This window comes from Xenopus laevis, chromosome 4S (genome assembly GCF_017654675.1).
Source record: "Xenopus laevis strain J_2021 chromosome 4S, Xenopus_laevis_v10.1, whole genome shotgun sequence".
In the NCBI taxonomy this organism is placed as follows: domain Eukaryota; kingdom Metazoa; phylum Chordata; class Amphibia; order Anura; family Pipidae; genus Xenopus; species Xenopus laevis.
Window position 1 is genome coordinate 21,352,798 of NC_054378.1, and position 21,968 is coordinate 21,374,765.

General features: G+C 42.7%; 1 protein-coding gene across 7 annotated transcripts in view; it reads left to right on the forward strand.

The window, feature by feature from the left end:
- scube2.S (signal peptide, CUB domain, EGF-like 2 S homeolog) overlaps positions 1–19,716 on the forward strand; it is a 41,755-nt gene extending 22,039 nt beyond the window's left edge. The window contains exons 7-23 of one of the 7 annotated variants that reach the window (XM_041561032.1): positions 332–406; positions 981–1,097; positions 1,402–1,524; positions 2,489–2,605; positions 3,684–3,806; positions 4,439–4,555; positions 5,362–5,448; positions 6,722–6,826; positions 7,732–7,893; positions 8,171–8,374; positions 12,475–12,645; positions 13,337–13,504; positions 14,664–14,825; positions 16,094–16,291; positions 16,568–16,720; positions 17,146–17,225; positions 18,186–19,716. In XM_041561032.1, the coding sequence (XP_041416966.1) occupies positions 332–406; positions 981–1,097; positions 1,402–1,524; positions 2,489–2,605; positions 3,684–3,806; positions 4,439–4,555; positions 5,362–5,448; positions 6,722–6,826; positions 7,732–7,893; positions 8,171–8,374; positions 12,475–12,645; positions 13,337–13,504; positions 14,664–14,825; positions 16,094–16,291; positions 16,568–16,720; positions 17,146–17,225; positions 18,186–18,338 (2,315 nt within the window). In that variant the 3' untranslated portion in view covers positions 18,339–19,716. Of the gene's footprint in view, positions 1–331; positions 407–980; positions 1,098–1,401; positions 1,525–2,488; positions 2,606–3,683; positions 3,807–4,438; positions 4,556–5,361; positions 5,449–6,721; positions 6,827–7,731; positions 7,894–8,170; positions 8,375–12,474; positions 12,646–13,336; positions 13,505–14,663; positions 14,826–16,093; positions 16,292–16,567; positions 16,721–17,145; positions 17,226–18,185 lie in introns of those variants that run through there. The other 6 variants (XM_018260339.2, XM_041561034.1, XM_041561033.1 and 3 more) reach the window with 6 other exon arrangements.
- The last annotated feature ends 2,252 nt before the right edge of the window (positions 19,717–21,968 follow it).

Consider the following 21,968-nt stretch of genomic DNA (forward strand, 5'->3'; position numbering starts at 1 on the left):
AACAGAAAGCAGCCGGGAGGTAGTGCACAAGCTAAAAGGGGAGGAAGACTGGAAGATATAAGACCTGAGCTCAGCGAATGGTTATTTATAGGAACTTGTGCTGGTCAATATGTGGACCAGCACAATGGAATGTCATTAGAGAGGAGACTAGTTACTAAAGAGCAGTTTCGGACTGGGCCCACCAGAAAACCTTAGGCTGAGGATGAACACATCCATAGTCCAATGTAGTCCTCACTCCAAGTTTACATTGGATATTGCATGGGAGGCCTATTGTTTTGGACCCATACACATTCCAAAAAGCTGCTGAATCTGTCCTGATTTGGTCTTGCAGAGAAGGAGGAACCAGAGAATAATTCCACCACCGTATCGGACATGGACAAGAGAGTGAAACGGAGGCTGGTAATGGGTGAGCGCATTACTCAGATTGTGGGTTAAAGATGTTGTACCGTGTTAGCCATTGAAAAAAATGCAGACAATGTAAGGTTCGGTGATACCTTTTATTGGCTAGCCAAACTTTACAGATTGAGATTTTGTCCCTCTCCCAGTGCAACATACGCTTCCCTCTGCTTTTGCTACTTGTGCTCTTAATTATAATAATGAAGTAGGCGTCATTTATACATTGGGAAAATAAACTTAGGGGGACAGTAAGACTTAACGGATATGCTCATATTATAATTACCCATTTATGTTTAGCACAAGCTAAACTTAACACGTGTTAAGTAAGGCAATATATTTCCCCTTCTGGTGGGTCAGATGTTCAAGGCAACCGTATTACTCATGAGGCTAGACTTTTAATTTCATCCTCACAACCAAACCATGCCCCGTAAATACAGCCAATGAACCTACCAACCATATAGCAATCCGAAAAGGAGAGGTGTAACGCCAAAAGCTCAATAATGGGGAGGGAGACAATAGAGTTAGATACTGGTTACATTCCAGTTGGATAAACAGTTTGCCTTTCTTCTTTCCATTCTCCCCAGAAACCTGTGCAGTTAATAATGGCGGGTGTGACCGCACGTGCAGGGACACATCAACAGGCGTTCGTTGCAGTTGCCCCGTTGGGTTTACCCTTCAGTTTGATGGAAAAACATGTAAAGGTATGTTCAGTTGCAATAAAAGGAAACTTAAATGTAATGGAAATGACTACTGTAAATTATAAGAATATTAGAAGTCACCGAGGGGGTTCTGTGACCATATAAAGGATACAGGCTAACATTAAATAGGGTTGAATATAAGATAAAACCCCTAAAGTTACCCCCTAAAATATGGTGCATCGTTTTGCTGTGATATAATGTATGATGGAGTCTGAACAAAGTCATTTGCATCATCTATTATACTGTATGAAGTTGTGGGATTTCCAGGCCAGGCTGACGTGATTGATTTGTGCTGTGTTTGGAGCAGATATTGACGAATGCCAGACCAATAACGGTGGATGTGACCATTTCTGCAGAAACACTGTTGGGAGCTTTGATTGTAGCTGCAAAACGGGCTTCAAATTGTTAACAGATGAAAAGTCTTGTCAAGGTAGGTAGCTAATTGCTTGAGCGCTCACATAATGAATGAAATGGTTAAGAAGAATGAGGAGCTCAATGGCTTTGCACTCCCCCTCCAGTGCTGACCTCTCTTTTCACAGCTGGGTTACATTGTGTCCAGACTCTGAGCTTGTTGAATGGCACTAGGAAAAGCCTTGGCACAGGGAATTTAGTCCTATAAAATCAGCTGTGTTTGGAAAGAAATGTACATATTACTGATCACGTAGACAATTGCACATTTGCATTTCATACAGACTTGTTTATATTTACTCACAAACACTAATTTCCAGGCTCACAAATACACATCGGGAACACACCTTTGTGAAAATACTGCCAGAAAAGCACAAGGTTTATGCATCATCCGTGCATAGAACCTCCTTTGGGGTTAGGTGGGAATTGTCTGCAAATTGAAGGACAATAGGGCAAAGTAATAATAAAAGTATTGTCACATGTAAGAAGTCCTCCAAAGCAAAGTGTTGCACCCAGAGTGGTAGAGAATTCCTTATCAGCTGTACTGCTTGTGCTCTCAGCTATAATAAAATAAGGAGTAGTTTATAAAATCTCCTTCCACAGCCTCCAGAATTTAGGGTCAGGTTGCTGGTGATAAATGTGTATGCCCCCCTGTGATGCTAACAATCCACAGCTACATCTGTCCCTTCTTGTTGTCACATTCTTGCTCAAATTAATGCTTGTACAAATGCACCAGGCACCCACAGCACCTTGATTAGCAGTAAGCTTGAAGGTTAGGGGGTGATCAGTGCACATGAAGCTAAGGCTGCTGTGCAGTGGGACTCCTAAAACGGCAAATGTTTTATTATATATTTGTCCTCATTTCTACACATCGATCTATAACAATATTATATTATGTTCTTATAATGATTGTATTTATATATCACGTGCTTCTGGCTTCATACACAATGGAATGAACACAAAGATTCTCTTTTCTCAATCTACAGATGTTGATGAATGTTCTTTCGAGCGGACATGTGACCACACCTGTGTCAATTACCCAGGATCCTTTGCATGCACATGTGACAAAGGCTATACATTGTATGGGATCACCCACTGTGGAGGTAGGGGAATCCCTGTAGGCTTTTCAAGTCCTATTGCTTTTCAGTTGCTTTCCGTGAGCGCCAGTTGGCTTCTAGGTTTTTTTAGGGTCTCCCTCCTGTTGTCCTCCTGAATCCTTGCTCCAGAGCTTACAGTCTAAAGATGGCCATAGATGCACCGATAATATTGTACAAAACAAATTTCCATACAATATTCAGTGAGTGTATGGTGGGAGACGAGTCGACTGATATCAACAGAAGACTTGGATATCAGTCGGTCATCGATCGGACTGCCCTGAAAATTTTGATCAGGGGCCTTAGGCGTCTTTGAAGGCAAGCGAACATCGGCCATTGTTATTGCTGAATCATCAGATACAAGTACAATTCTATTGTTTCTATCTGTATATCTGACGATTCAGCTCTACACATGTGTATTCAAACGTACAATCTTTCCTGGAAACATTTTTTCCAGAAAAGAGCGTAATTGTAAAGTCTATAGTCACCTTAATGGATTATGTAGACTTTAAATAGTTTTAGCCCCTCTTTTTCCAAGCTTGGAGTCAATGTTTATACATTTAAGAAAATATCAAGTGCAAGTTTGTTTTCCTAAGGAGTTCTAGAAACCCTGAAGCTTCCACCCCACTATAAATTTGTTTCTTTGCCATTTTTATCCGTGTCTGGGAATCTATTTGTGCCGCAAAGTACACTAAAAATGTATCTCTCTGCTTTTGTATGTATACATAAAGTGAAAGCTGCCATATTGTTTTTAGACAATGCAGCGTGATGTTATAGTTTGTTGTGCACTCTCTGCATATTTGTATTTATATATACTGATGGGACAGTTTTGGCTCTGTTTGCTGCTTATCAATAACACACACACAACCCTGTGTTTCACAGAGCACTATTTACACTAATGCCAGCTCTCCAAGGAGGTTGGCATGTTGTTCATGCTGTGACTGGTGCATAGGGCTGCAAATGAAATAACCCAATCCATTCATAAATGTGTCCTCCCCTTTGTTGTATTTAGTTGCTTGCCTCTGTCACTCTTTTTCGTGTATGCTATGCCCATTTTATCTTGTTAATGAATTTTTTTTTCTAACAGACATTAATGAATGCAGCATCAACAATGGCGGCTGCCAGCACCTCTGCGTGAACACAGTTGGCAGTTACTTGTGCCAGTGCCACCCTCGATATAAACTTCACTGGAATAACAGAGACTGTGTTGGTAAGAAGCATCAGCTGTTGTCCGAACATTAAATAACTGCATTGTGTTCCCTCCGCTGTCCCTGTGCAGCCATTTGGGTTTATATTTTATATATGTATGTATAAATTATATACAATTGTACTTATTGTAGCTCCATGTTGTCTTAATTGTGTTTAGTGTTGGGAACACCCTTGTTCCACTGTTGAAAAACAGGAGATACTTTATTTTGCAGCTCTTGTTTCTTCCTTTATTTTGTCCTTTATATTGCTGGAGCCATTGTGCATGTTTTTGCAAACAAGCATCTAAGGGTGCATGCCTTGGATTAATTGCTGGCGCTTGCATTACCTTCTAGTGGTACTGTATACTAGCTTGCAAAGCACTGTGGGAAATGTATACTAATGTTCGCTTACAGTGCATTGGGGGAGTTCATGCTGGTTTTTGCTTGCAGTGTATTTTTGGGAGGTGCTTGTTCGCACTGGCTAGTGTTGAATTGTGGGGAATATTTGGCCATGCAGCTACTGTAGAACTACAATTCCCAGGATCCCCCAACAACCATAGGCTCATTCCATGAACTGGACGTCCTATGCAAAGAAGCTCACTTGCCTACCAGTGGCTTGCTTTTACTACTGATAATTCTGTTTTATTCCGTTTAGAGGTAGGGAGCGCCCCTCCTGCTTTTGTATCGCCAAAAGCCATTCTGCGTTGTGTTAAGAATGATGGGAATGAGAGGTGTTTCCTAAGCTGCCAGTCTGATGTTCATTCAGTTCCTGGTGAGTATTGAATCCATAACTTAAACATCGGGACGTTATATGGTAAACGCATTAGGCTAGGTAATATATGTACCTTATGGATAAGGTCACAGGGATGGGAACCCCCTGTCCCCTAATTTCCTTATCTTTACAGAGATTTCCTCCTCTTGCTATTGGCATTACACCTACAGTAGCCCCAGTGCTGTGCAACCAACACCAGGGAAAGGATTAGGCAATAGCCATACCTCCCAAACATTAAAATGGAAAAGCTGGGATATTTTAGGCCATATCCATGTACACAATGTCATGGCATTCTGACTTTTTCCCAGCAACATGTTATTAACTGTAGTCGTCTTTGCTCTCAGGCACAAATTAGTGGATTTTCCCATGATGATAATATTCCTTTAATGACTTTGTTGTGCAAAGGATAATCATCATCATTTCAGATGTACAGATGTTATCACTACACAGATACTATACTATAAACAAGAGCATACCAATGACATTGGTAAACCTTGCTGTTTGTACCCTTAGTGTGGGCAAAATACGGGGGGAGGCCAAGGCATAGCAGGCATGCTCTGGGTGCTACAGCGTATGGCTGAGCTGGATCATGGGCCTGGGCAGAATCATACCGATTCACTTCCCTGGAGGTTGATATTTCTTGGAGGAAGCCATCACTGCCACTGCACATTGAAACTCCCATAAACCATGAAATATCTCAAAAACCAGATACAGATACCAGATGTTTCTGTCATAGTGTCTGTTCCGCTTTACTTCGTAACCACGGAATGTTGCGCAGATACTGATAGATAACTACTCTTTTCTAGGCCTCCAAGATGCCTTTAGCATCACCTGTGGATCACCTGTGCCTCTCAAACCTAGAAATGGGAGAAATAATGAAACAATAAACACAGGTAATGAAATCTTGTGGGGGGTGGGCTCGGATCCAGTAGATATTGTGGGGAAATTCATCCCTGGAAAATTGTATCAGATCTTGAAAATAAATTGTGATGACAAATTTAGTGCTCCATGCGAACTGGCCCCTAGCCCTGCCAACTGATTGTAATGGATGCCTAAATAGACCACATCCTAAGTTACTCTAAAGACACCCCTTAGCATGTAATCATGGTTTTGATCCGGCAAACCCATGGGTCCAAAATTATGAAATTGTTCCTGGCCAGGCTGCCTCCAGGAACTGGGCCCCTAACAGAACTCTCTTCTGACTCCTTTTAACACTGGTGCATCTGGGGCTTTCTTTGTGCTCAGTTATAGGACTACAAGCTCTTGCACCTCAGGGTGCAACACACGTTACATAATAGGGTATTTATTGTCCCATTTTTTGTAAATGAGGCCCCAGTTGTTACAGGGGATATATTTGAACAGATTGTGTCCCTCCTTTTGCCAGCAGAAGGGTCAGCAATTTATAGCCTGAGAGCGTAGCCAATAGGAAATAAGCAGGTGAGTTTGCTTGCAACTTCAGTCCATAGAGACGCCTAATCATTCAATATAGACTTCTGATATAGTCACATTATGGCCAAGCCCAGATTTGTGGAATGGCCACAAAGGCCCGGGCCTAGGGCTGCAGAATTTTAGGAGGCGGTATGCTGCCTAACCACACTAATTCGGGAGCCCTGGGGGTGCAGAAGAAATGATTTTTTTTAAAAATTTCTTTTTGGGCATTCTCCAGTGCTCTGGATCCGATGATGAAAATTTGAGCATGTGCATGAATGAAGTAGAGGGCATGGGGGCGTCCGCTATGTAAATCCGGCCCTGAGTATGGTCACTGACCTAGGATCAGAACCAAAAATATAAAAGTAAAAATGAGCAAAATAATTGACCTGTATAGAAAAATGTCTGCTTTTAATACACTCTAACAGAAATAGGTCAGTCTTTATTTCCCTTTAAGATTTTATTTTTTTTATGTGAGTGCAGACACAACTTGTATGGATCTAGTTTATAGTGGAAGATGTTTTCGCTGTGAGACCCAAGTGATTTATTCAGCGCACAGACAGCAATTCATATTCTCATGGAAACCTTTTTATATGTGAAAAACTGTCACATTTGCCCCAGAATGCTGTGGGTGAGGAGGAGAGCTGGTTTGGGGGTTTTGAAGGAAACCCAACACTAATTGTAAAATTCTTATTTATAAAATGATTTTTCCCGTTTGGTACCTGCCATGTTTTGCAGATGTGGCGACAGTCAGAACAAGCACGACGTTTAAGGTGAATGAGGGAACTTGCCGAGTCAGGAGATCAGATGTAGGCCAGGATTTTGTTCAGCAGAAAGGATCAGGTAGGAACAAGCCTGAGATTCAGGCCTGTGATAGCCCCTTGGCTAATTACTATTTGCACAAGGTAGTTGGTCTGAATTCCATGTCTGTCTAACCTGGAGCGGTGTCGCAGAACTCTATCGCTCTCATGCCAAGCTATGTGTACAGGTAATTGCTGTTGAAAGCAGCGTCTGTCTTTCCCTTGCTAACCACTGCACTGCTGGTTCTGACTGTGAGGCAAATGTCACATTTTTCCTATCACACTTGTATAGGAAACAGTGGGAGTATTTAGGCCCATTACACTCACAATAGCATCATTATGATTTTAACTAAATATGCAATGATGCTGTAGTCCGCCAGTCCAGACTCCATTACCCACAGTGCCTTTACTAATATTCCTTCTTCTTGGGTGTGTTAAGATGGTCAGAGGCAGCAGTGCAGAGAAGTTAAAGGGACAGACACAATGACAGTTACACATAACTATAAACCCAGTGAGAATGAGGAATAAATGGATATTGGGCAGTTGTATCAGGAGTCAGAGGCAGCAGTGCAGAGAAAGGGACAGATACAATGACAGTTATACAGAACTATAAACCCAGTGAGAATGAGGAATGAATGGATATTGGGAAGTTGTATCAGGAGTCAGAGGCAGCAGTGTAGAGAAAGGGACAGTCACAATGACTGTTACACAGAACTATAAACCCAGTGAGAATGAGGAATGAATGGATATTGGGAAGTTGTATCGGGAGTCAGAGGCAGCAGTGCAGAGAAAGGGACAGACACAATGACAGTTACACAGAACTATAAACCCAGTGAGAATGAGGAATGAATGAAATTTTCTCGCATTGGGTGATAAGTTCCCCTTTAAAGACAGGCAAGGTCAGTTAGGAACGGTCTAAACACGTGCCAAGCTTTTTCTATGTGTCAGATCTGTTTATTCACACAGAAAAACAAAATGTGGTGTTCGAGAGATTCTGCTTTGTGAATATAACGTGCAGGAGCAGAGCCGGCGTTGGGCAGAAGGGAGCGGCCAAGGAAAACTTTCTTACTGCTGAATTTGAGATGGAATTAAACCACAAGGAGGTGACAGGTTGGTCTGTAGGTCCCCCGCACACCCCAAAAAACAAACATTAACCATTCGATTCATTAACTCTTCCTGCTGCTTCTCTGCAAATAAGTATCTCCTGTTTTTTTGTCATTTGATGGTTTGAAAAAAACCATCATTATATATATATATATATATATATATATATATATATATATATATATGAACATTTGGTGTAGCAGACATTGACATAGAGAGGGTTAAGGAGAAATGTAGATGGAAAGACAGACATTAATTGCTGCTCTGTCTGAACTCAATTTAGACTCCTGCACCTTCACCTGCGCCCGCAAGAAAGCAGAAAAAAGGCTGCGCAAGACGATCAGGACTTTACGAAAAGCCATCAGCAAGCAGCACTTTCACATGCGACTGTCTGGAAAGGACTTGGATGTTGGAAGAAAGTCTCCCAGGCAGTCGGATTCACAGGAGTTATGTGGCACAGGGCAAGTACGAGTGGACAGCAAATGTGGTAAGGCAATGGGCAAGTGATAGATGTGAGGGGGTAATTGCAGATCAGCGACAACCCTGCTTATTGTGCACACATGTATATTTGTATTTATGCCTACAGATGGGAGCTGCCATATTGATTCCTCATTCGTTATGTACCCCTCAACTTCCCCTCTGTATGGGCAGGGTCCATCTGTTGTTCCTCATTCTGTATGTACCCCTCACCTTCCCCTCTGTCTGGGCAGGGTCCATCTGTGGTTCCTCATTCTGTATGTGCCCCTCACCTTTACCTCTGTCTGGGCAGGTTCCATCGGTGGTTCCTCGTTCTGTATGTGCCCTCACCTTCCCCTCTGTCTGGGCAGGATCCATCTGTGGTTCCTCATTCTGTATGTGCCCCTCACCCTCCCCTCTGTCTGAGCAGGGTCTATTTATGGTTTCTAATTCTGTATGTTCCCCTCACCTTCCCCTCTGTGTGGACAGGATCCATCTGTGGTTCCTCATTCTGTATGTAACCTTCACCTTCCCCTCTGTCTGGTCAGGGTCTATCTGTGGTTCCTTGTTCTGTATGTACCCCTCACCTTCCCCTCTGTTTGGGCAGGGTCCATCTGTGGTTCCTCATTCTGTATGTGCCCCTCACCCTCCCCTCTGTCTTTGCAGAGTCCATCTGTGGTTCCTCATTCTGTATGTGCCCCTCACCTTCCTCTCTGTCTGGGCAGGGTCTATTTGTGGTTTCTAATTCTGTATGTACCCCTCACCTTCCCTCTGTCTGGGCAGGGTCCATCTGTGGTTCCTTGTTCTGTATGTACCCCTCACCTTCCTCTCTGTCTGGACAGGGCCCATCTGTGGTTCCTCATTCTGTATATACCCCTCACCTTTCCCTATTTCTGGACAGGATCCATCTGTGGTTCCTCATTCTTTATGCACCCCTCACCTTTCCCTCCGCCTGGGCAGGGTCCATCTGTGGTTTCTAATTCTGTATGTGTCCCTCACCTTCCCCTCTGTCTGGACAGGGTCCATCTGTGGTTTCTAATTCTGTATGTGTCCCTCACCTTCCCCTCTGTCTGGACAGGGTCCATCTGTGGTTCCTTATTCAGTATGCGTCCCTTACCTTCCCCTCTGGCTGGGCAGGGTCCATCTATGGGTTATCATTCTGTATGCACCCCTCACATTCCCTCTGTCTTGGCACTGTCCATCTGTGATTCCTCATTCTGTATGTACCACTCATCTTTTTATCTGTCTAGGCAGGATACACCTGTGGTTCCTCATTCTGTATGTAAATCAACAGCAAAGTCTTTTGCCGCACACCACTTACTTTCTTGCTGGGTGCATCCGTATCCCTGGCCGCCTCCACGCCAAATATTACAACGAATGTACAGAGTGGGAAAGAGCACACCAGAATATGCAGGCAATGCCTTACTTCATTTGCAGATTTATTGAGTGCACAAGCTTTCGGGGTCACAGCCCCTTCCTCAGATTGCACCTGAGGAAGGGGCTGTGACCCCGAAAGCTTGTGCACTCAATAAATCTGCAAATGAACTAAGGCATTGCCTGCATATTCTGGTGTGCTCTTTCCCACTCTGTACATTCATTCTGTATGTACCCATCACCTTCACCTCTTTCTGGGCAGGTTCCATCTGTGGTTCCTCATTCTGTATGTGCCCCTCACCTTCTCCTCTTTCTGGGCAGGGTGCATCTGTGGTTCCTCATTCTGTATGTATCCCTCACCCTCCCCTCTGTCTGGGCAGGGTCCATCTTTGGTTCCTTATTCAGTATGTGTCCCATGCCATCCCCTCTGTTTGGGCAGAGTCCATCTGTGGTTCCTCATTCTGTATGTGTCCCTTACCTTCCCCTCTTTTTGGGCAGGGTCCATCTGTGGTTCCTCATTCTGTATGTACCCCTCACCCTCCCTTCTTTCTGGGCAGGGCCAACCTTTGGTTCCTTAATCAGTATGTGTCCCATGCCTTCCCCTCTGTATGGGCAGAGTCCATCTGTGGTTCCTCATTCTGTATGTGCCCTCACCTTTCCCTCTGTCTGGGCAGGGTCCATCTGTGGTTCCTCATTCTGTATGTACCCCTCACATACACATGTGTTTTTGCTAAACAAAAGTTCCCTAATTCAGTCTGACAGGCGTTCAAGCTCTGGGACACACTTACACACCCATCTTGCAGTTCAGTTTCAATAATTTGTCATGGTTCTTAGACCCCTATTAAGATACAATCTGACCCCTATTTTGTACACCTTGAAGAGGAAGCCATTAATCATTCCAAGCTGACATGTAAATGTGCAAAACAAAGTAACAACCTGGAGGACATTGTATTAGTGCTAGTGGGTGTTGTTCTTAGTCTGTGTAAGTTCTATATTGTGCCGTCTCAGGGAAACACTTTGGCTACATATAAAAAATATGGCACCTCCTCCTTCCATATGTATAAATACAAATATACCAAATATACAGAGAAGGAATGCTCCGGGCACACAATAAGCTATACCTTCATAGTGTACTGTCTAAGGGAATCAACATGGCATCTCTTTCCATATGTATAAATACAAATATACATAGAAGGAATGTTCTGGGCACACAATAAGCTATACCCTCATATTATACTATCTAAGGGAATAAATATGGCAAATCCCACATGTATACATACAAATATACCAATACTTAATGGTATTTACCTGGGAAGGGTTGAAGCAATTAGTGAGTCAGAGGGTTAATCCACAGACATGTTTGGTTGACCCCCAGAGTTTCTCTTGAATAAATAAATGTCTCTGAGACAATGAAAGTGAATTTGCATCAGCTGAATGTCGCCCCACGTGGAGATGGCGAGACCCTGACCTTTTTATTTGGTTCAGTTTCGGCTGTCGAGATTCCATACTGTTTGTTGCTTTTACGTAATGAATGCCCCAGACAATGTTCTAAAGAGCTTTTTAAAGGGTTTTTTAGCCATTAATCCTAGCACCCCGTGGAGCTCGCTTTGCATTACAAAACCTCTCGGGTTTTAAAGAAAACAGCTGTGTGAGTCTTAAGCTGGCCATAGACGCAAAGATCCGATCGTACGAATCAACGTACGATCGGACTTTCTCATCTCTCGACCCTCCACTAACCATTCACATCAAAGTCTTACCATTCCGATCAAATAAAGTAGTTAAAGAACAGATGAGCTAATGTTCTGCCCCTGACAGCAATCGTACGATAGTTATGTCTGACAAAGCTAGTGACAGTCTCCCACTGAAAATCGTATGATCGGCAATACAAGCAGAGATATTATTGGCAGGCGACAGAAATTTTATAACCTGTCCGATCGACCAAACGACCGATCTCCGCAGGATGAAAAATGTCGGGATTCTCCACAGACGGTTCGAAAATCGTATGAATCCACGTCTATGGCCAGCTTAAGAATGGGTTCTTATTGGTCACTGGAGACACATAAAGATTTGCGCTACCGTTATGGACTCTCCTAAAGGCAAATGGCTATTTTATGGATCTGGAATAAAGAGAGTGAGGCGACAACAGGGAATAACACTGAAATTCCAGGCCCCTTATAATGTGTATTGTATTGCACAGTGTTTCTCCCTTACTGACCTGAAGTTATTCCTGATTCATTGGGTCCAGAGCTTCATATATGCCTTATAATACATGGTCTACTCTAAAGGCTCTTACAAACGAGCATTTTTATCTGCGCTCCCCTGCGTTCCGGTTTCATGTGTTCAGCCGCAGGGGAGCGCAGGAGTAGACGCACTGAATTCTTTTCAATGTGGCTGTACTCGCACAGACGCATGCAAATGCCGAACGCAGGAAAAACGCAACATGTTACGTCCCAACCTGCGTTCGGCACTTACATGCGTCTGTGTGAGTACAGCCAAATTGATGCGTCTACTCCTGTGCTCCCCTGTGGCTGAACACATGAAACTGAAGCCCAGGGGAGCGCAGTTAAAAACACTTGTCTGTAAGAGCCCTTAGTAAAACAAGGGAGTAGAGCGAGGCTGCAAGTCAGACACCATTTAATAAAACACCTACCCCTGAGCTCATGGAAATCAGAGTTTGGATTGTGTTACTTTGCCTTTAATGAACCAAGTGCATATAGAAAACTGCAAGTCTCACACCTTATTCTCCTTATTTCTCAGTCAGCTGCCAGACGGGGACTTACTATGACAGTGACAAGGAGCAGTGTGTCTTGTGCCCTAATGGAACATATCAGACTGAGGAGGGGCAGATAACCTGTGAAACTTGCCCCGGCCCTGAGACAAGAGAGAACCAGAGGATGGCAGGAGCTCGATATATAACGGAGTGTGTAGGTAATACTGATTCACACTAACTCAGGGTATTATAATAGGGCATTGTGTGCCCAGAACATCCAGTGTTGCTTAGACAGTACAATATAAGGGTATAGCTTGTTTCAGGGGCATTTAGGTGCTCCTTGGCACCTTTCTGATGCTGTTGTCCCCCCCCCGATACGATTTAGAGCACCGAATTGGGTGTAGGGGGGGCCCATGTGGCTAGTGTGGATATATATAGGTTCAGCAATACAGCAACACTTCTGGCTTATAGATACAGAATTAATGTTTATATCAGATTATAGGGCTCTTTACATGACTGTTTAATGGTGCCCAGTTTATAAAGTAGCTACAGAGGCTCTTACATGATAACATTGCCATCTAGTGGCCAGTCAAAGATGAGCGCTCCTTTGTTTTTGCTGGATCTTTATGCAGAGCCATGATTCTCTGCAGCGGAACATCACTTAATTATTACTATTATCACACACTTATAAAGCACCAATGTATTCCAGAGCACTGTACAGTAGAAATGTGTATTAATACAGGATGATAGGGCAGCCCATTAGAAGAATATTGTACATAATTCACTACTATTTTGAAAAACCTGGTTTTTTTTTCACACCAAAACAGCATTATATACATAGTTCTACATTTTCAAGTAATACTATTGTATTTTACTCTGAATGGTGAATCTTCCTCTTTTGCCACCTAGGTGTTTGTCCACCAGGCGAGTTCTCCTCTGATGGTTTCAGACCATGTGAATCGTGTCCACTTGGCACCTACCAGCCTGATGGAGGACGCACTTCTTGCTTTCCCTGTGGGGGTAGCCTGACCACCAAGCACCCCGGATCCACTTCATTCCAAGACTGTGAAACAAAAGGTGACTAAATTGCTCTGGACCTGTTTGGTTTATCAGTGCAGCCAGCAGCAGAGAGGAACATACTCTATACATACTCTATTGTGCCTGACTCCAAAATGAGATTTTTAAGGGCTACTGCATTGAAAATAAATGCAGTGTAAATAAGTCAAGGTTAATATGTTTATAAATATAACCAATTTAGAATTATTAGCTGTTTTAAAGGTATTCTTCACCTTTTAGTAGTATGTAGAGGGTGATAATATTGAAGGTTTTTGAGTTATTTAGCTTTTTATTCAGCAGTTCTTCAATTTGCATCTTAACCAATCTGGTAACAAGGGTCCAAATTACCCTAGCAACCATGCATTGATTTGAATAAGAGACTGGAATATAAATAGGAGAGGGCCTGAATAGAAGGATCAGTAATAAAAAGTAACAAGAACAATACATTTGTAGCCTTACAGAGCATTTGTTTTTTAGAAGGGAGTCAGCGACGCCCATTTGAAAACTGCAAAGAGCCAGAAGAAAAGGGCAAAAAATAACTATAAAACTATAAAAAATAATGAAAACCAATTGAAAAGTTGATTAGAATAGGCCATTCTATAACATAATAAAAGTTACCTTAAAGGAGAAGGAAAGGCTAAAACTAAGTAAGCTTTATCAGAAAGGTCTATATAAATACACCAATAAACCCTCAAAGTAATACTGCTCCTCTGTCAAAAGAAACACAGTATTTCTTTCCTTTTATTCAGGGCTAGGGCTTGAGCATGCTCAGTTTGCTCCTCTTCCTCCCTCCCCCCTCCCTTTCTCCCTCCCTCCTCCTCTCTCTGCTGTAATATGAGCCCAGAGCTATGAGTGAGCAAGGAGAGACTCGGGCTGGAAATTATTTCAGACCAAGCTAATATGGCAGCTGCTATCCTAAACAAACAGAGAACTTTTAGAGCTGTTTACTCAGGTATGGTAAAGCATTCTGCAGAATAAATAGTTTTATAGCTTGCACTATTGTGGCTAATCTATTGACAATAAACTGCTTTGGTAGCTTTCCTTCTACTTTAAAAGTGAACCACCCATGTAAGAGTAGGGGAATGTCAGCAGGAAGACAAACCCATTCCATTTCTCCAATAAAAGTGACCAATTGCAAGGTGGTTTGTGTGGCTAATGTGATCTTTTTGTAATTGTACAGTTCAATGCTCCCCGGGACATTCCTACAACACCACGACTCACAGATGTGTCCGATGCCCTGTGGGCACCTACCAACCAGAATTTGGGCAGAATTATTGTGTATCCTGCCCGGGAAACACTAGCACCGACTTTGACGGCTCCACTAACGTGACACAGTGTAAAAGTGAGTGAGTGATTTTTACTCTTCCAGATAAAGTGTGGAGCACTGAGTCTATATAATTCTATTCAATCAAATGAGAATGAGGGATGAATGGATATTGGGGGGTTGTATCAGGAGTCAGAGGTAGCAGTGCAGAGAAAGGGATAGACCCAATGACAGTGACACAGAACAATAAACCCAATGAGAATGTGGAATGAATGGATATTGGGGGGTTGTATCAGGAGTCAGAGGCAGCAGTGCAGAGAAGAGAAAGGGACAGACACAATGACAGTTACACAGAACTATAAACCCAGTGAGAATGAGGAATGAATGGATATTGGGAAGTTGTATCAGGAGTCAGAGGCAGCAGTACAGAGAAGAGAAAGGGATAGACACAATGACAGTTACACAGAACTATAAACCCAGTGAGAATGAGGAATGCATGGATATTGGGAAGTTGTATCAGGAGTCAGAGGCAGCAGTACAGAGAAGAGAAAGGGATAGACACAATGACAGTTACACAGAACTATAAACCCAGTGAGAATGAGGAATGAATGGATATTGGGAAGTTGTATCAGGAGTCAGAGGCAGCAGTGCAGAGAGAGGGACAGACACAATGACAGTTACACAGAACTATAAACCCAGTGAGAATGAGGAATGAATGGATATTGGGAAGTTGTATCAGGAGTCAGAGGCAGCAGTGCAGAGAGAGGGACAGACACAATGACAGTTACACAGAACTATAAACCCAGTGAGAATGAGGAATGAATGGATATTGGGAAGAAGCTTAGATTGACATTTTCTTTCATTACGCAAATAAACAGTGAGTCACACAATACAAAACACAAAACAGTGAGCTACTCCCAGCACAATACCTGACAGCTCCATAATTCCCTGCACCCTCGCCCTATATAAATCCTCACATAGTAAATATTTGTTGTTCCAGGTGATGTCAGTTGAGCCCAGTTATGAATCTCACTCTGCTATGTATTGATCTTATTTCCAACTCCAGAATACTAGGGGAATGTCCTGTATTGTTTATGAAATCATTTTAGCAGCAGGAAACAGAAGGTTTCAGACAGGAAGTGCTCACAGCAGGAAAGATTCTGATACTGCCATATTCTCATCATATTCCTCAGCTGTACATTAGGAATGATATAGCAGCCCTGTGCAATGGAAGAAGTAGACCTACAATTGATTTATTGTGATTTTAGTTTCCCTTTAATTTGACAATATTGTAGTTCTGTGATGCCAGTTGCTCCCAGGTGTGCCAATGTGATCCTTGTTTCCAGACAGGCAGTGCGGAGGGGAACTCGGTGATTTTACCGGATACATCGAATCCCCCAATTATCCTGGAAATTACCCTGCAAACATGGAATGCACTTGGAACATTACTCCGCCGCCCAAGAGGCGCATCCTGATCGTGGTGCCGGAAATATTTCTGCCCATAGAAGATGACTGCGGAGATTATCTGGTGATGCGGAAAAGCGGTAGGTTCTGGAAGTTTCATTGAAACAATGTGGTCAGTAAAGCAGTGTTCATTTCCTCTTGAAACAATGTAGCAGAAGTCAGTTCTCCTCCAGGTCAGCTGACTTCTAACATGTTTCAGGAGTCAGAACCAGCAATGCCAAGAATGTATAAAGACATTGCTTTCAGTAGCAATTACATTCGCAATCAAAATCCATTGCAAATGTGTATTATTTTAATTAATATTAATTAATATATACTGGAAATACCAAACATTTCTGTTTCTCCCTCCTACAAAGCCTCTTCCAATTCTGTGACCACTTACGAGACGTGTCAGACCTACGAACGTCCCATCGCTTTCACCTCAAGATCCAAAAAGCTTTGGGTCCAGTTCAGGACAAATGAAGGGAACAGCGCCAAGGGTTTCCAGGTTCCGTATGTTACGTATGATGGTAAGAGAGCAGATTAAATTCTTCTGTAAGCAATGAAAATTAATAGGAGGAGAGGGACTGATTAGAAAGAAAAGGAATAAAAGTAACAATAATAATTAAAATTGTAGCCTCAAAGAGTGATTGTTGATTGTCTGCAAGGGACAGTGACCCAATTTGAAAGCTGGAAAGATGTAGAAGGGGAAGGCAAATTATATAAAAATAAATAAATAATGGAGACCAAGTGTAAAATGTTAAGGTGAATTTTTGGCCTAAAAGACTGGGCCGTGGAAGCAGCAGACCCATAGGAGCTGGACCTTGTTACTATGGAGGCTTTACATACAGCCCAGCACTAGATATAATGATAATGCCTGAGCTCCTCCCACTGCCTGTTATATACTGTATTTCTATCCCAGCGAGTGAATGTGAATATATTTTTTGCATTACAGAAGATTATCAGGAGCTGATAGAGGACATTGTCAGGGACGGGAGATTATACGCTTCAGAGAATCACCAGGAAATCCTCAAGGTAATTCATATTATATTTCTCACTTCTGTATCAATAAATAGATACTTGCTCTGTTATTTCACTTTCGTACCTTTATAGGGTCATGGGACACTGGGCTGATTTATAATATCATTATAATCTACAGTCTGGTAATTTCCCTATGGGACCAGACCGTAAATGATATCCTTATATAACGGCGCGTTCGGACGTCAGGGGCCCCAGGCTGCCGAATTTGACACAGCACATCCGAATTTGACGCCGTGCGTCCAAAATGGACTCCGGCGCGCCCAAATTGGACGCTGGCGACCAGAATTTGACGCCGACCCCCCCACAAAATGTAGATTATAATGCATAATGTACCCCCTACCAGAAATTTATGAAGCAAACACATCAGTTTAAACAGTGCAGGGCAAAAGTACATTATATTGTCATTCCTCTAAAGTAAGGTGCCACGTCTTGCAGTAATACTGAAAATTGAAGGTGCTTTAGATTAATGACAATATAATGTACTTTTGCCCTGCACTGTTTAAACTGATGTGTTTGCTTCATAAAGTCTGGGTCGGACTGGGCTACATTATATCGTCATTACTTTAAAGCACTTTCATTTTTTGGTGTTACTGTTCCTTTAACAGTATAGCGACACGGTGTGGGGCCCTTAATAATAATAATAATAATAATAATAATAATAATAATAATAAACAGTTTCAGGTTTGCAGATGGGGAGGCCACTTTTATTATCCAACACCACGTAACTTGTCAGAGTAGATCACAGTAGCCACAATATTTTGGACAGAATAGGAAGAAAATATATGTATATTTTAAAAGGGTGGGAAATGTTTGCTAACTGGCCACTAGAGGAAGCCATACAGCTGCTTCAGTGCTGTTACAGAACTACAATTCCCTAGGACGTGCCAGTGGCCCGTGTTCTTTTCTCTTTTCCCCTTCCATGTTACTAACGATCCTTTTCCCTTTCTGTTTCAGGATAAGAAGCTGATTAAGGCCCTATTCGACGTCCTGGCGCACCCACAGAACTACTTCAAATACACAGCACAAGAATCGCGTGAGATGTTCCCCAAATCTTTCATCCGATTGCTGCGCGCCAAGGTGTCCAGATTCCTACGGCCTTACAAGTAATCAGCCTTGCCTTCCCGCCGGATAAATTTATGAGACATTATAATGTGGACGACGCGTTTCGCTCACTTGCTGTCATCCCCTTTAGAGTGACCTGGAAATGACATTTTCCAAAATACGGAGTCACTGCTGTGTGTATTGTAGATAACTGGTAATAGACTTTATTTTGTTGCCTTTAGCTGAATGCGCATATTAGTAGGGGATATACAGACTGGTCTTCTGTATCACACCACGAATTCTGGGTAATATAGAATCCGCCCAATCAAATAGCTTCTGCAAGTGCAACCATGTTTTACCAACAGCAGCAGCAGCAGCAAAGTCTGAAACTCTTGATATAAGTGACTGCCCAAATCTTCCAAAATTCTTCCTCCTTGGATATGGGGCCCTCCTGTTACAATCTCCACGTGTTTCACAGAGAATCTTCCCATCAAACAGACCCTCAATAGAAACTCAGAAACATACTTATTTAATTGATTGGAACACGACTCCCTCCTTTCTGCATTCCGGAGTGAACCAAGTGTAACTGAGAGGGGCAGTGGCTTTTTGGGGTTCTGAATGGAATTGTGTAACGGACTCTGGGGGGTGACGTTTGGTGACTGTCGGTCTGGATGGATTTAACTGCAAAAACACTTCGGGCAAAGCAATATTTTCCCTTGAAAAAAGGTCAGAAAATGTAGGGTGACTCCATTGGCACTGGTTCTAGGGTTAGATTTCCTGGCAACCAGAGTTGATTAAAGGCCAGAACTGCTGAACAGATAAAGTGAACATTGAAATGTCAATATGGCCACCTGTGAAAGTAAATCTTCCCCCACTCTACTGAAGGAACTACCCCACCCCCATTACAAATTAATGAAGCAAACAGGACCCAAGATTGCCAAGATTCCGACTTCAACCCAAAATGGACATTTCTGCTTCCATAGGTGCCGGCACAGAGGAGCTGACACTTTTATCAGGGGCCATGCAGAGTTTAAAAGAGGACAAATTACTCTTTACTTGTAAATAATGTAAAAACAAAAGGTTTCTAGACTTTTATCAATACAAAGAATGAGAATTAGGCTTTGAGTATTTAAAGGCACGGTGGGATATTTGAGAGAGTATTTTTGTAGAGCTTTAAAGCGCTTATTCCCATCTCTGGGATTGATTGTGAGCCTGTGAGGTGCGAGGGACCGTCACTCACATATATGATCCATCTCCAACCAACAACCTGCTTGTTTCCTATACAATTTCTTGTACCTTTATATTCATCCTCCGTTTGGAACCCATTAACAATGTATCACTGTTGCTTGTAAAAATTACCTTTTTTTCCAAATACCCGGACCCGATGCTTAATGTAAGTGAACTCTGTATATAGCTATAATGAATAAAATCACAGTAAATTATACCAAAATTGTTTCTAGTATTACCAATACATTGTCAGTGAGTAGATGCATGTGCTGGCTACATTCTCTTGCATAGTAAGAAACGATGTTAGCCCAGCCCCAGCTGTTTAACTACAACTCCCAGCATCCCCAGAGCCTTCACCCCAAGGCAGCCCATGCCTGTCTGTAGCACTCACTGCATTTCTGACTGTTGTCATTCTCCAGTGTGTTAGAAAACAATGAAACTTTTAGCAACATGAAGGATTTGTGTAGCTCAGAGCTCAGCTGCCCACTCACATTTATTCTCCCAGATGAAAATATTTGTGTTCAAGGTAAAGCTGTTTGTAGAACGTTGGAAACGTCTTGTGCGGCAAAATCACACTTTTATATTTACAACAGGATGACAAAGGGGGAGGCGGGTGGATTTTTACATTTGTAAACAAGAAATCCGGCACCCATGGACCCAATCCAGAACCCCCAACAATGTAAAGTCAATGGTACAAGAAGTGTCATAGCAGCCGAGAAAAGCAATAATCAATAGTATGTAATCTGCATAATATTCAGTATATTATTGCTTTACTCTCTGTGAATATAACGATCTGTGCAGCCAGGCCCGGATTTGTGGAAAGGCCACCAAGGCCCGGGCCTAGGGCGGGAGGATTTTAGGGGGCGGCATGCTGCACAACCACAGCCACATTGGTTTGAAAACACCTGGAGATACAATCATTTTTTTTAAATTTCCCATGCCCCAATCCCCATTGCTTTGGTCCTGATGATGCAAATTTGCACAAATAAAGGGGAGGGGACAGGGGCGACAAACAGCAGTGGGCCTAGGGGCTCCCGCTATGTAAATCCGGCCCTGTGTGCAGCTACTGGGAATGCTCTGTTATACAGATAACTAGAATCTCAGCTGCCATGAAGCAGGACAGGACTGCTGCTTACAATGGGGATCAGATATGATCTGTGCAGCCACTGGGACAGAATGCTCTGTTATACAGATAACTAGAATCTCAGCTGCCATAAAGCAGGACAGGACTGCTGCTTCCAATGGGGATCAGATATGATCTGTGCAGCCACTGGGACAGAATGCTCTGTTTTACAGATAACTAGAATCTCAACTGCCATAAAGCAGGACAGGACTGCTGCTTCCAATGGGGATCAGATAGGATCTGTGCAGTCACTGGGACAGAATGCTCTGTTTTACAGATAACTAGAATCTCAGCTGCCATAAAGCAGGACAGGACTGCTGCTTCCAATGGGGATCAGATAGGATCTGTGCAGTCACTGGGACAGAATGCTCTGTTATACAGATAGCTAGAATCTCAGCTGCCATAAAGCAGGGCAGGATTGCTGCTTCCAATGGGGATCAGATAGGATCTGTGTAGCCACTGGGACAGAATGCTCTGTTTTACAGATAACTAGAATCTCAACTGCCATAAAGCAGGACAGGACTGCTGCTTCCAATGGGGATCAGATAGGATCTGTGTAGCCACTGGGGCAGAAGGTCAGACTACTATGTGATAACTAGGCTTTGCATGCACTTGATTTTGCAATAATTGTACAAAACATACATTCTACACAGGCATGTTAATCAGTTGGCTTCTGCTGCATTGTCTTGGTAGTCAGAACAAGCAGTGCAGACAATAAAAAAAAACAGGCTGATACTGCTTTTTGAAGCAATTACACACTGCACAGAACGATAGTATATTATTTATTTTTGGGTTAACATCAACTAAATACAAAGTAAATTAAATATAATACAGTGAATATGTGCCCTTTATGGGGGCAGTTCTATGTGCCAGTGGAACAGGGAATTTGCTACTCACAAAGCACTGACTCCACTCATCCCTGAATTAGAACAATTGGGTAATGAATGAGTTAACTCCGCTGTGCAATGTTCCAGTGAGATCTGTTTCTGTGGTGTCGGCGCTGGGTGTTAATTAGTGAGAATATTGGTGTGATCGGCTTGGGAAAAGCTCATGTGTAAAATGATTAACCCTTTCTCAGCTGGTGGCGGCTGCATGGGCTCTAAAGGTTCTCTGTTCTGCAAAAGGCTTGGGATTGAAACAGTGATAAACACAATCTCTTCTCTACATAATACCATATTATACCCTTTATTCATCCCCCTCTCCTTCTCTATCACCTTCTTCATCCCTCTCTCCTTCTCCACCATCCTTTCATTCCTCTATTCGTCTTGATCATCCCCGTCATCCCTCTATCATCTTCTTCATCATCCCTTTTATCCCTCTCCTCTTCTTCATCATCCCCTTTATCC